At 41.4% G+C, this 14,861-nt stretch overlaps 1 protein-coding gene and 1 long non-coding RNA gene across 3 annotated transcripts; one reads left to right on the top strand and one right to left on the bottom strand.

The window, feature by feature from the left end:
* Positions 1-3,797: 3,797 nt before the first annotated feature.
* On the bottom strand, positions 3,798-4,265 carry LOC144542996 (uncharacterized). Its single transcript, XR_013507572.1, has 2 exons — positions 4,200-4,265; positions 3,798-3,870 (listed from the first exon to the last, which is right to left on the bottom strand). It is a non-coding gene; the product is annotated as an uncharacterized LOC144542996 (long non-coding RNA).
* Positions 4,266-5,023: 758 nt separating this feature from the next.
* On the top strand, positions 5,024-7,703 carry LOC144543380 (complement C1q-like protein 2). 2 transcript variants are annotated; one of them, XM_078291248.1, is made up of 5 exons: positions 5,024-5,199; positions 5,311-5,382; positions 5,482-5,565; positions 6,125-6,256; positions 6,416-7,703. In XM_078291248.1, the coding sequence occupies exons 1-5, from the start codon at positions 5,043-5,045 to the stop codon at positions 6,697-6,699; spliced, it is 729 nt and encodes a 242-aa protein (XP_078147374.1). In that variant the 5' UTR covers positions 5,024-5,042; the 3' UTR covers positions 6,700-7,703. The 2 variants fall into 2 exon arrangements, with proteins under 2 accessions (XP_078147374.1, XP_078147375.1); XM_078291249.1 differs by lacking the exon at positions 5,482-5,565.
* The last annotated feature ends 7,158 nt before the right edge of the window (positions 7,704-14,861 follow it).

Here is a 14,861-nt window from a genome sequence, read left to right as displayed (position 1 = left end):
AATACAGCACTCACCATCAGCTGTTGACATGGCTTCCTTGCTCTCGCAAATGTCACATCGCAAGTTAGGCATAATAGAAAGTCCCAGTCAAATTTGCCACTTTGTTGGATCATTCATGTGTGTTTTTTTTTTTTTATATTTTCAACGTTTCCAACAGCACTTGAAGGCAGCATATACACAGTGGGCCACAGGCAGGGCATGATGGATCACTATCACTCACCTCACCGATTGTGTGCAACTAGTTTAAGTTGACTGCACTGATTGTGTGCAACCATTTTTGCTCTGATTTCCCATATGGCCAAGAATTCCTTCAAAATATATTTTGACTGTCCAAAATATATTTGGGATATACTTACAGATATACAGTATGTTGTCAATAATAGGAAGAAAATGTATTTCCAGTGTCCAAAGTATATTTTGAATGAATGTCATCTAGGCGTACAAGTAGGCTACTTCTTTTGGCTACTTTTTTGGTATATTTTGAAACATATATGTAAACTTATTCTGTGATATGTTTTTGTTGTTTTTTTTTGCATTAAGAAGTAACATAATTGATATGAGCAGAAAACTGGCTTCTTGTGTCTATAATATAAAGCCAATCTGTTCTTATCCCACAAGTTTTGTAATGATGATTAACTCCCTCCCTCTAAAATTAAGATAGGTGAGTAGGAGAGATATGAGAGAGGCAATCAGTATTTTACAATGAAATGAGCATCTGGTCAGATAGAGTCAGAGGATGCAGTGTAGTGTGTGTGTGTGTGTGTGTGTGTGTGTGTGTGTGTGTGTGTGTGTGTGTGTGCACACGTGTGTGTTTAGGAATGCAGGGCCTTGCCTGTACCTGCAGCTCCTGTGGAGGAGAGGTAGAGGGGAGCAGGGGTGTGGCACTCCTGATGTGTCCATGGGGGAAATAAACCCATAACTGCATGTATTGAGACAAGACAGATGTAAAGGAGGGGAATTCAACATGTAGACTGCAGCAAAACGAAGTTGTTTATATATTCACTTCTATGTGTTTTTATTGACAAGTTCTTGGAAGTTATTGTACGAGATAGAGGGCCAATGTCAGTGCAAGCATTTAAAATACAGCACATACGGTATAGTCCCTTTTATCTTACATATTTGAGGTATATTCTCTTCTCTTTTATTCTTACACTAACTGTACAAGAGATTTAAGAGTAGGTCATATTTAAACAGATGTTAAATGAGGAGAAAAAATACATAACCTCGGGCTACTACCAAAACAAACATGTTCAAATTGGCTCCGACAGTAGGGAAAAGGTCTACCTGGCACTTTCTCTCCCATCCACCAATGAGCTTTTTCACGAATTTCCTACCATATATGGTCAGAGAGAGGGAGAGAAAGAGAAAGAGTGCCAGAAAGAGAGCGAGAGAGAGGCAGAGAGGGGTGGAGGCGTGGTCCATTGTTGTGTTGTTGCTGTGGTGTAAAGTTACTTTTCTAACCCTGTCATTACCCCAAGCCCTCCTCCTCCTCCTCCCCTTGTCTCCAATCTGACTCACATCAAAGATGGGCTGATAGAAATGCAGGGCAGCAGCATGTTGCAGCAGGACTAAACAGAGAGAGGGAGCACACACACACACACACACACACACACACACACACACACACACACACACACACAGAGCAAGATAAGGTGTCTGCATACACTGCCTTTTCTGATTTATTTTCACTGCATGCAATCATGGAGCAAAACAAAACTGATATCTTCCTAATTAGTAGTAGTCACCTGTTTCAGAGAGGCAACAAATTATCCGTCATCTTGATAAGGAAAAGACAGACTTGTTGGACACGAGCCTGAACACCTCCCCAACTCATGTTTCATCCTCTTCCCATCTGCCCACAGGTACAAAGTTTGTGCCTTGTGCCATCATCACTCTCAACAAACTGCCTCATAACATCTTGGACTACTTCTGGTTTTTGTTTATGTCAAGTACCAATATGCCTATACACTGAATGTGCAAAACATTAGGGACATCTTCCTGATACTGGGCTGCATCCGCATCTCAACTGCCTCCAAGCTTCAAAACCCTTCTCTAACTCGTCTGCTTCTCTTTATCTACATCTCCTCCTTTTTATGATTCATAGAGATTTAATAAGGGAAATCAATAAGGGATAATGGCTTTTACCCGGTTTCACCTCATCAGTGTGCTTCATGAAAAGAGGAAGTGTCTTGTATTGCTGTTGTTTAGTGTTTCCATGTACACCTGTCTTGCTTTAAGAGAGCTGAGTGTCTGTCAATCAGACTCCACGCTTCTCTCCAGACCTGACGCTTTACTCAACCTTCATCCTGTTAGTTCACAGGGCGCAGTCTGCTGTTTCACCATGTAGCGCATGATGCAACTTCCTGTGGTTTGCCTCAAGAACGGGAAACGCTCCCATGCACCTCATAGTGGCCTTAGTGTACATTGACCACAATCTTTGTTCTGTGTAGCGCACACACTTACAGTATAGCTACTATAGCACGAAACTAGAAAATGGTGTTTGAAGTCACTTAACACACTTAAATATGCGCTGCTGTTGTGCAAGCCTCCAACTTGGAGTACAAGAGAGAGCAGAGCAGTCATGTCGAGTCCATGTCGATTAGAGAGAGAGAGAGAGAGAGAGAGAGAGAGAGAGAGAGAGAGAGAGAGAGAGAGAGAGAGAGAGAGAGAGAGAGAGAGAGAGAGAGAGAGAGAGAGCGCCCTGCTGTGGACGACACTGGAAACTACAAGCTGTGGTGTGAACCAGAAACTCAGACACACAAACCACCAGTCTGTTGACATTATGAGTGTTTTTAACTGTGTTTGCGTTTTTTTAAGTATCACCAACCACATAAAATGGATCAGAAGTATGGTTACAGTATATGTATACATTTAATTATTAACTAAACTTTAATTATTAACTACAATTAGTTTTGGTCTGTGACACTACAAGTCAGTAGGTATATCTACGTCACGTGCGACTTTGTCCACCCAAAAGCTATAATGTGTCCAAATGTATAATATGTCCAAAATATTGTGAGGACATACAGTACATAGGCCTATATTTTATATGTAAGGAAGTGAGTTACACTTAATCGCCAGTAGAGGGCGTTCTTGCATTTTTTGGCACGTGTTATTCCTTTCTGTTGTGTTGCCGTAGTTTTGAGTCTTTTGTCCTTCCGTGGCCACCGTAGGACCAAATCTGTTTTTACAAGCACAAGGTAGGCACTGGTATCTACTGTTCGCCCGCATAAATCGGTATTTAAATATGTCAACTGCCCATCATTGTTAGATTTTATGTCAAATTGCTGTTATAGATGTTTTTATACACCAAAGCCGATTATTGTTTGAAAATGGAAGTTGGAAAGCCTATTTGACACTTTGTTGTATTGTACGGTTGAGCTAGCTAAACACAATAGTGGTTAACATGATAATAACTAATTATTTTGCTTGTTCTCATGGTTTAGCATGTAATATTCAGATTTTTTTTAAATTACATATTACATACTTTGTACAGAAGTATGCCCACAAGTCAAAATGGCCATATTCAGTACACAAAATTAGGTCAATTTAATTGTAAAGTTTTTCCACTGCCTCCTTTGTTTAAGCAGATTCAATGATAACAGTGGCAAAAGATAATCTTGTACATTAAGACCATCAAAGGTCTCTAAAATTCATCAGCTTTAAAGGATAAGGCTGGTGTTTTTTAATGCATTGCTTATCGTCAACAAATCCTATGAAAATAACAAAGCAACAATGCGAACTGTCACTTTGTGAACTTGCAATGTTTGTGATTTTACATCCAAATGAGTTCTATGTCATTGTAATGCTAATGAGCATGAAAAGGTGCCTATATTCCCATAAAATGAATGTCACTGTGTCCAAGTTAGCCTTACTGCCAAGTCTCAAGACACTTAGTCACATGATGCCACTATTCTCTGCAAGCTTGCAATAATACCATTAATAGTATGGTCAACTAATCATAATGTCTTGAGTTCAACTCGTAAAGTGATAATGTGAGAAACGCACCCTCACTAGGTCAGTGAGTGTGTCAACTGCTTTTGGAGGCAAGGGTCGCGAGTCCAAATCCCATGGTCCAACAAAATCACTTCCATTCTACCTTAGGTTCTTCAATGACATGGACATTGGCTTTGTGAACTGTGATTGTGTTAGTGCTAATGAGTGTGAAAAGGTGCTTATATTCCCATAAAATGAACAACACTGTCTCCAAGGATAGGAGACTTGCCAAGTCTTGAGACACTTGGTCACATGAGGGCACTATTCTCTGCAAGCTCACATGAGGTTTCTCATCTTTGGACAATTTAGCACACTGTGCTTGGACCCTGTTCATTGCTGCATGCGGCTATATTACAGATTATTACTGATGCGTTTTCGTCTGTATATTGTACCTGCAATTATGAGAAAACCTGTATTCATGTCCTCCACCCAGTTACGCTACAATGATCAGTCTAAGATAGAAAGTCAACTTACTCAACACGTTCCGTTAGTTGGGTAAACAATCTGAGTGGAGTAGGCCTAATTGTGTTTTACGTTCATCTCTTCTCTGAACAAAGAAAACCCACTTTGAAACCTCTTCCACTCCAGATCCCGGTACCGGGTCTGGAGACTACTCTAAATTACTACCAACAAAAAGTTTTAAAAATGCTGTGGTGGCCTTTTTTTTAATCATTCTAAAAGACGGAAATTTAACACGCTGTCCAAGTGGTCCAAATGTATTTTGTCCAAACAATGTCTGATAGGAAATAATTGCAATATTTGTGTGAAGCATTCCCTGTAAGTCTCCTTTTCCGCGGCAGTGACACACTCTCCTCTCTTTCTGATTGTCCTTCCCAATTACGCAAGTGTGCTATATAAATAAATTGAACTTGAACTTGTTCACTCGCGTGAAACGGAAAATCCTGGGCTCATCCCAAATTGTCAACAGATGAATCCGGTGTGTTTTTTTCCTCTGAATCTGAACATAACAGGTTGGGGGACTGTATATAAAGACTAGAATAGACACGCACACTTTACTCAAAGAAGGTCAGGTAGCCAGTCTATCCATGGGGACCACTGTGTTTGGGTTGCTGTTGCTGGGCTGCTGTCTGTGTGGAGGGCAGGCGGGAAAATCAACATATGTGATCTCCCTTCACTCCCAGCAATACAGCCAACTGGTTAAGCTGAATGTAAAGATGATTCACTTGCAGAAAGAAAATGAAGGTAGGATTAAGATTGATGTTCAAGCAGACGGCTTTAAAAATCTGGCCATCTGGCAATGTTCAAAATACATTCTCCTCTGTTGATCAATATTGTGTATGTGTATTGTTGTAGCACAGGCAAAGAGGCTAGGAGAACTGGAGAAGCAGAAGAGCCAGGTGGACACGCTGAAGAGACAGTTACAAGGTATTATGGAGAAAGGACCGACTCGAGTAGCACTCAGACTTTGCATGACAAATTTATCCATACTCATATTCTGAATGTTTAAATCACCTTCATGTTCAGCTCAAGCAACCGCCCTTGCCTCTGTGAAAGCCGAGTCTACAATCACTGAAAGCAAGGTGAAGGCTTTGCAGAAAGACGTGAAAGGTACAGTATGTCAAGTTTGAATATGAGAAATCAGCATAAAGATTTTATTTTGATTGAGCATGAACGTAGATTTCAAATTCACGGTGCTTTAAAGAAATATATATTTTTTTAAATGTATCCTGTTCAAGCATGTATATACACATTAGCATGAGACGGCTTTTTAATGGCATTTTACATCCAAATGCGAGGACCAAAACCTATGCATAATGATTCATTTGTATTCTCCCTCAATATAATACAATCTATAAACAAAGTGAATTTTATAAACAGTTTCTTTCTGACATTTGCTAAAAATTATTACAATTTTAAACAAACATTTATTTGGATCTTCTATATTCACTTTTAAACATTTTCCATTTAATATTTTGATTTTTGTTTTAACTAACCCTAATCTAACCCTAATCCATTTAGAAAAGAAAAATGCATTTTGCAGTGTATTTTATAGACACTGACAAAGAAAGTCATGATATTAAATAATGTGACTGACAACAGTAGCACAGTTACATATGCAACACTGACATTTGAAACTAGAAGAAAATATATATTTGTGGCATTTCAGTCAAACAGGTGGCTTTCTCAGCCTCACTACTGGCGTCTGGCCGTGGATACACTGGACCCTACAAGGCACACACCAATTTGGTTTTCAGATGTGTCGCCACAAACATCGGAAATGCCTACAACCCCCACACAGGTATATTATATATATTTTATATTGCACTATGGAATTGAACAATAACAAAAAATTACATACAATTCATATAACTTGACCAACCCAAACGGAACCCAGTCGTCCTTTAATACTCCAGAGTTTTAGGTAGTTGCTGTTTGACCGATAAGCTGTTTGTTCCAGGTGTCTTCACTGCGCCAGTGAGGGGGGTGTACCACTTCCAGTTCTATGTCAGTGCATATGGACATCCTGTGATTGCCTCCTCCGCCATGTTAGTCAAGAATAAACAGCAGATATTTATGGCCTATGAACACCGAAAGTTTGGTTATGGGACTGCCGCTAATGGTGTGTCACTGCTTCTGGAGGCCGGAGATGTCGTGTTTCTGCGTCTCTGGCACAACACAAGGATCTATGACGATAGTACTCGCACTAGCAGCTTCAGCGGTCACTTGCTGTTCACCATGTGAAGAGGACAAGACAGCAGTTGTGTTAAAAGAAAAATCCCCCCTGAATCACTTAAAACTGTTATAAACAGCAATTGACAATGTACCTTGCATTTCTAGGCTCATTTTGTTGTATGCTGATTGATGTTTAACTGGTGAAACATAGATGACATCACGTCAAGATATCCAGCGCAGCTACAATGCAATTTGATAGCAGATTTTTTTTTGCGATTTAAATATCAAAGTAAATGTCATATTTTGGTGTCAGTCCCTCAGAATCAAAGAGCATGGGTTTTTGTCTCGGCTTTCTCAAGAGGCAGAGACACCAATTTCTCCACCAACAGTAGCCTCAATAGACCAGAATGCAATGCAGCCACAAGACATGTTGCATTTTGAGTAAGGGGGGCGTGGCTGTGATAATAGAATTACCCCAGTGTTCACAAATTAGTGGCTAATTATCTGTATTAATTTATCCACAAGCCCACCTTTGATTGAAAGCAACAAGTTCAGGCACGTTCTCGGGGGGTTGTAAGAAGGCATTCTGGGAAATGCAGGAAATCACTAACTGAAGTAGAAATAGCTGAGGCAGGTTGAGGAAAAGTGTTGCTACACCAAAAAAGTAAATTACAACATTTCATCACAAAATAACTTGTGGAATGCACTGAACATCACAGATTGATGATATCTAACAGTGAGAGTATCCAAGGGTGGATTTTTCATTTAATATTCAATAGTTTTGTGGTGATTATGGTGATGGGTATTTTGATGGGTTTTGGGTGTTTAAAATATTTTCTCAAATACACTGAAACACTGACTGCTGATTTATTCATCTCTATTTTTCACATTAATGGGTGTTATGTCTTATGTTAATTCATCTATTGACTCGATAATCAGCAATAATATGTTGCAGTAGCAACATATAGTATAGTCATGGTTTATCATTGTATTCAATATTCTCCATACATCTGTTCTCATCTATATTATCTGTAACTCTGTAACCCTCTGCAACTACATCACTAAAGCATTCAAAGACATCTGCTCTGTGCCTGTCTCTGCTTCTTCCACAAGCCCCATGAGCCATATTCATCACGCCTCTGAATAAATTAGGTATTCCAAAAACAGAGCAAAATGCAGAGGAACAGTCCCACCAGCAAAGCTGTAAAAGGCAAGTTGTATTTGTGACTGCTGCCAGAATGAAGTAAGCAGTGAACAGTGCTGTGATTTTCTGAGGCCTTTTATTGTTTCCTCAGTTTTCTTTGTTGCCTGTGTACTTGAGCAAACACTGGCACCCACCAGGTTGTCATACAAGTAGCAGGGAGGTTTTAACTTGCTTATGGGAGGGGAACATCACTGAAAATCAGATTGGGGCGAGGTGAATTGCTTTAGTCCGTGTTTTGAGCTTCAGTGTATCTGAAACACTGACAGCTTCCAATGCAGAGCAACCATGGGAAAATGTGTTTAAGTAAATGTAACGGGCCCCAGGCTTGGTGCCGTTAACAGATTGTAATAATGGATAGGAAAGAAGAAGAAGAAGCAGGAACAGAAGTGAGAGGGTACAACGTGACTGTCCTTTCTCCAAGCGTTTGGATTATGAACAGGATTGGTGCCTGTACTCGCGTACCCAGTTCCAGTGAGGTAGCCTACTGCCACCTACTGTCATAAAATAAAATAGCATGCCATTAAATGACCTGTAGATCACAATACTAGATCAGTGGTGGTCTATAAATAAAAGTTTTATAAAAAATAAACAAAATACCTTTTCAAAATAAATGACAAAAACCTTTATAGAAACAAAAATACTTTTCAATATCACAAAACCCTTCTGTGGGCATCACACAAACAGAGAATGTAGTCAGACCGAACAGCATGTTCCAAACATGTTTTGACTCTGTAACTATGAGGCTGAAGTACAACCAGCTTCAATGTGAGGCTAGTGAAATTCCTTCTTTATGAACAACAAAAACTAGGAAGGAAGTGATGTTCTGTTGTAGAGTAAAATCAGCTGTGCGTGTCCGCAGTGTGTTTATACAATATTGTGGGAGTAAAGCTACCTAACCGTGTCCCACTCTCATGTCTGTGTGTCTGTGAGAGTAAGAAACTGAAGGAACCGTGCACTTGTCTTGTGAAAACGTTTCCGGATACATCGCCCGTGCATGTAGGAACCGTAAAGCTGCTGCTCAGACACAGTATGTGGGAACTGAAGAAAATGCAGAAAGTGATGATGTTTCAGAACTTTTTTGGAATGTACACAGTGTACTTTACCTCAAGCAGGGAAAACGGCTACACTATCGATGTTGCTTTGGATGGAAATAGTATAACCATGCTGCTGGACACTTGATCAACTGTGTCAGTGGTGTCTGAAAAGCACTATGGAGATTATTTTTGCCAGATAAAAGTTGAAATCATATTCTGGCCAGAGGATTCCCTTTCTGGGATATGTGAGGATACCAGTACAGTATGAAACACAACAAGCTATACTGCCCTTAGTCATTGTGAAAGGGAACAGACCTTCCTTGATTGATGGAATTGGCTGAAGAACATCCAACTGGAAAGAGATTTTGTCTGTGCAGAGTATGCGCCCTGGAGTAGAGGCAGTGATACTTGCTACCAGGTAGCCAAGGCCTAATCAAGTAGCCTGGTTAGACTATCCTGATCACGTGACCTCACATTCTGTTTCGCTCCACGGATCAGTCTGGACTTCCAGCCGCCCACATCGATTTCAGTGGGCGGGAGTACTTGCCTTGACAGACAAACTCCTTCAGCCAATCAGCAATCCAAATTCAAATCCAGTCGGAAGAACGGCGAAAACGTCTTTTCTGCCGAGAAACTCCGCTAGTGCATACTCTTGTTCTTGTTTAATTGTTGTTATTGAGTCTATTTCTGCAATAACTGCACTTATGGCTGTGTTTACTCTACTAACGTTAACGTTAACGCTCATTGCTTCGGGAGACGCCATTACTGTTTTGCCAGCGGCGGCCTGTATTTCACGTCATCAACTACGACGCAGTCCCTGATTGGCCCGGTTACGTCATCATCTACGACGCAGTCCCTGATTGGCCCGGTTACGTCATCAACTACGACGCAGTCCCTGATTGGCCCGGTTACGTCATCATCTACGACGCAGTCCCTGATTGGCCTGGTTACGTCATCAACTACGACGCAGTCCCTGATTGGCCCGGTTACGTCATCATCTACGACGCAGTCCCTGATTGGCCCGGTTACGTCATCAACTACGACGCAGTCCCTGATTGGCCCGGTTACGTCATCAACTACGACGCAGTCCCTGATTGGCCCGGTTACGTCATCAACTACGACGCAGTCCCTGATTGGCCCGGTTACGTCATCAACTACGACGCAGTCCCTGATTGGCCCGGTTACGTCATCATCTACGACGCAGTCCCTGATTGGCCTGGTTACGTCATCAACTACGACGCAGTCCCTGATTGGCCCGGTTACGTCATCATCTACGACGCAGTCCCTGATTGGCCCAGTTACGTCATCAACTACGACGCAGTCCCTGATTGGCCCGGTTACGTCATCAACTACGACGCAGTCCCTGATTGGCCCGGTTACGTCATCAACTACGACGCAGTCCCTGATTGGCCCGGTTACGTCATCAACTACGACGCAGTCCCTGATTGGCCCGGTTACATTGTAATTTCAAGAAATCGATGTGGGTGCCTGGAAGTCCAGACTGATCCGTGGCGCGAAACAGAATGTGAGGTCACGTGATCAGGATGGTCTTACCAGGCTACTAATCAAGGACTTCAAAGCCAAAATCCAAACGTGCCCAGATGCCAAGCCTATTTTCAATAAGGCCAGGCCAGTCCATACGCACTCAGGGAAGCTGTAGAGAAGTAGCTGGATCGATTGGAGAAAATGGGTGTGATGTCAGAGATAGAGAGGAGCAAGTGGGCAGCACCCATAGCCACAGTGCCTAAGGTTGATAAAACTATCAAGATATGTGGTAACTATAAGGTGAGTGCCAACTGTTGTATTGAGGAACAGAAATATCCCCTACCCAATACTGAAGATTTGTTTGCCACCTTGGTTGGTGGGCCTTCATTCACCAAGCTGGACCTCTCATGCCTACCAACAACTCCAGTTGGATGAAGAGTCAGAAAAATATCTGGCTATCAACACTCATGGAGGACTGTACAGATACCACTGCCTCAGATAAGGTGTTTCCAGCGCGCCTGCAATCTTTCAATCAGTCATGGACCAGATACTGCAGGGACTGGAACATGGGACCTGCTTTCTGGATGATATCCTTATCACAGCAGCTTCAGAGGCGGAACATCTAAAAAGGCTAGAGGAGGTCCTTACCCACCTGGAGAAGTGGGGGTCAAGACCCGATTTGAAACCATTTCAGCCTGCTCAAATCTGACCTCGCCAAAACAGTGGGAGAGAAACAAGCCAAACAGAAGCAACACCATGATCACAGTGGTCTGATTCTTCACTCATTCCTGGATGGTGAGCAAGTGCGCATTCAAAATTTCAGTGGGGGAAAGGAAAAGTGGACTCAGGAGACAGTTAACCGGAGACTGGGACCTTTGACCAACCTTATCCAAGACGGATCAAGGCAGTGCATAGTGAATGTTGACCACATTTTGCCATGGAGAAGTGTTACTTCTGGGAAACCACCTGAGCTGAGGGAGTCGCCGGTCAGTGTGCACCTGCCCAGTGTTACCATGGACAGCTCACCCTCAGTGGACTATAAGCAGCTGACATCAGCAGTGAGAAATGCTGTGAAGTTTCCATATTGCCAAAGATTTACAGCCTGGAATGATTTTTAACTTCACCTGATATCATTCCAGACTGGAATCTGGTATCTCTATATAACATCACAGGTTCCTCATCATCATCACATGGTAACTGTCCTTTGGGCGTTTGCTTTAGTGCTTTTTGTGACATTTTTTGCTTCATTAGATAGCATACAGTGGAGAGTGAGGGTGGATCACATATAGAGATCAAACCCATATAACAACTATATTTTTTCAGTGTATACATCTAGGAAAACTTATTTTATTGTGCCAGTGAAGATCAATCCATCCTAGAGAATTACTTCCATTCAAATAGTGATGACGTAGCCTACAGTGTGCGGTTCTTTGCTTTCCCTGCTGGCCTGTGATTTGATTGGCTGTCCTACATCCATGGTAGGGTGGGCAGGTTATACTTACTATGGGAAGAAGGCTTTAGACTTTACCAGAGGCCACCATTCAAATCATCAAAAGAAGAAGAAGATTCAAAACCTAACGTGAGAAGTTCGGAAGGGTCAGACTCAGAACTGTTCACTATAAGTCAAAGAGACCGGGTCTTATTGGGATTTTGTTTTCCTTTTGCTGATTCATACTGTCACCCTGTGTTGTGGTGTTGGATTCAGTGTCTTTGCTCACACAGTTCCATAAAAAGCTTATTTTTCTCTAATCTTCTGTACAGGTTTGTTTATCCCTGTTACTGAGCATTTCCCCTTTGCCCAGAATTTCTCTCAAACGATTTTGTCACATGAACTGTAACCAAGTAAAATCTTGAAAATTGTTGCATGTTGCTTTTATATTTTTGTTCAGTTTAGAATAATATCATATTATTATGATACTACTTGGTATCGTGATGCCTAAGCTGGTATAGTACCGTGAGGTAAGATCAAGGTATCATGACCCTGGATTGTGGACTATCCGCGCGCCGGTTATGGTGGGCTGGTCTGGATCAAGTCCTTATTTATCAATAGTGCGTAAGTACAAATATGTGTGTAAACCATGCGTATGACCATTTCTAAGCAAAGAGTATCAATTTGTACTTATGCTTGAGAACGTGCGTGAATTTAAGCACAGCCCTGACCATGCTTACCCACAGCACCGAGCGGTTGAAAATGAAAGACCACCAAGAACGACAAGAACAGACAATCAAATGAATAGGCCTTTTCATAATTATTAATATAAAATTCCTTAGGCTTCAGTAGTTGAGACTAAAAGTGCATGTTATACCATTCATATACAATTTCAACAGTGCATATTGTTCAACTATATTATCTAGTCCATTTAAGCATACTGAATTAAATCGACTAATCATCATTTTAATTATTAGTATGGGTGATGAAATTCAGGGTATAGGCAATCATAAAAGGCAACAATAAGACATTGATAGTTGTGTGCGTAAAAACTCTCTCCCTCTCCCTCTCCCGCTCGTCTCCTTTCCCTGTCTCCCTTTCCCTGTCTCTCCCTCTCTCTCTCTCTCTCTCTCTCTCTCTGCGCTGACACAATTCTATATCTATGGTTGATCTACTTGGTCGTCTCATTCAAACGATCGAATATGTTACATAAGGTTAAGATAATGTATTGCGTATTGTCATATGTGCTGGTTCAGTAATGATTCAATGAACGTTTGGGTGTTAGGGGTGTGTGATGCTGACTGCCATATTAGGTCTACATCCTTTGAATGAATGTAGAGTTACACTGATCATCACAACTGTACGCACATTGTAGGCTGTATGTGTGCATTGATTAAGTTTGATTGTTCATTATATGTTTGGGCTTCTTGTATCAACTTCATGCCGACATATATAACTGCATTTTACATTTTTGACAAAGGCTATTTGATTGACTTTGCAGCGGGCTTATTTATTGAGTTATAACTAATATATATTTTTCGTATGCATGCGCTATGCGATTTGAGCTCTGGCTGCTGCGTTAATTGACTATCATACGCATTAATATAGTTTATTAAAGTTCACTGCCTACCCAGCCAAGGACCTCACTGCATGTTACTGGCACTCAGTGTATAAACAGTGGATCAAATTTCAGTCAAACTTATCCAAGCTGTTTGACCAGTTCTGAGACTTCCTCATCTCTTTCCGATGAAATGAGGTTTGACAACAGTCTAACTTGAGGCCTGGTGTTGATTTTATCTGGCAACACTAAAAGTAAAACATTCTTACAGAAGGTTCAGTTTGGCCCCAAAGTCAGACAGAAATGTGGGAAATCTCAGTACAGTTAACTAATGAATATCATATCATCAAATACATACCTTGAACGATGTAACCACCATCATCATATACACAGGCATACATTTTAACAATACAATGCAATTCCACATAGCTCATTTATCAAACATGTCTAATGTTTACTTGTCATTTATAAAGCACATTTCCCCCACACATTTTGGTACAACACCTACAACCTTTCAGTCACAGCTTACTTCTGGTTAACACAGCAGACTAATTAGTTAATATGTGCGGTGCTCGTTACTGGCTGAGGTAACGAGGAGACTCCAGCTGAGTTGTGTTTTGTGATCAAGACGCTGATATGTGCTCCAACAAACCACAGCAAGGCACATTATCAGAGCAACGTGGGTGTTATCAAGTTCAAGATTGTAGACAGGTGGAACTAGGAACACAAGTCAGGTGGCCTGTTGGGTAGTATAGCCAGAGAGACGCGCTGATAGCGTGGCTCGTGCATTCCGTCTGCCTCAAAGGTGCTATCGGCCGGGCAGTCTCGCGGAGGGCGGTATGCATGAGCCAGTGCTGCGCAGCGGCAGTTGTCCTAGCTGTTGGTCCCGGGTCCCTTGTAGCTCCAGAGACTGAAGCACAGTCTACCGTAGTGGGACTGTTGTTCATGTGTTGGTCACTGCTTTAGCCTACAGCTGCGCATATTCGCTTTAGTTGGCGTTCACTGTAGCTTGTATTTATGCAGTTGAGAGTGTCTGTAAACCTGTGGCACTGATGCACTTTATTAATGAAACATTTATGAATATTGTGCTGAACATTTGAACAGCTGTTGTACTCAAGGAACCAAGTTACTTTTGATGTCCAACTTGCCTCTTTAGGACGATAGTATCTTCAAATTAACTTATTGTGAATAAAGATTATTTTTGTAAACTAATCCGGTGTCTGGCTGCTTACATTTAAGAGGTCCAAGACCTGCTCAATATTGTTATAAGGTTACAAGATCAAGTAATTTTTTTGATATAGTCCATCACAAGCATGGGGTCAAAGGACTTTTCTGCTCCAGGGTCTTGGACTGCAGGTTGGGAACCACTGTTCTAGAACAATGGGATGTGTGAATACATAATTAGCTTTTCACCATGTTTGACCATGACTTAGTTTTAATAAAATTCAATTTTTTTAGTGAAATTTACATGTGGTCGTATTTGCCCAGCTCCATGCATTATGTTCCTGTGCTTAGACTACC

The sequence above is a fragment of the Centroberyx gerrardi genome, chromosome 3, assembly GCF_048128805.1.
Source record: "Centroberyx gerrardi isolate f3 chromosome 3, fCenGer3.hap1.cur.20231027, whole genome shotgun sequence".
NCBI lineage: Eukaryota > Metazoa > Chordata > Actinopteri > Beryciformes > Berycidae > Centroberyx > Centroberyx gerrardi.
The sequence above is the reverse complement of the archived record's forward strand: the minus strand, read 5'-3'. Positions and strand labels throughout refer to the sequence as shown.

What these genes read in the sequence shown, in the direction of transcription:
- LOC144543380 (XM_078291248.1), top strand. Translation starts at nt 5,043, where the DNA reads ATGGGGACCACTGTGTTTGGGTTGCTGTTGCTGGGCTGCTGTCTGTGT. An exon ending in TTTGCAGAAAGACGTGAAAG is followed by an intron (nt 5,566 to 6,124) that starts GTACAGTATGTC and finishes GTGGCATTTCAG; the next exon opens with TCAAACAGGTGGCTTTCTCA. An exon ending in TGCCTACAACCCCCACACAG is followed by an intron (nt 6,257 to 6,415) that starts GTATATTATATA and finishes TGTTTGTTCCAG; the next exon opens with GTGTCTTCACTGCGCCAGTG.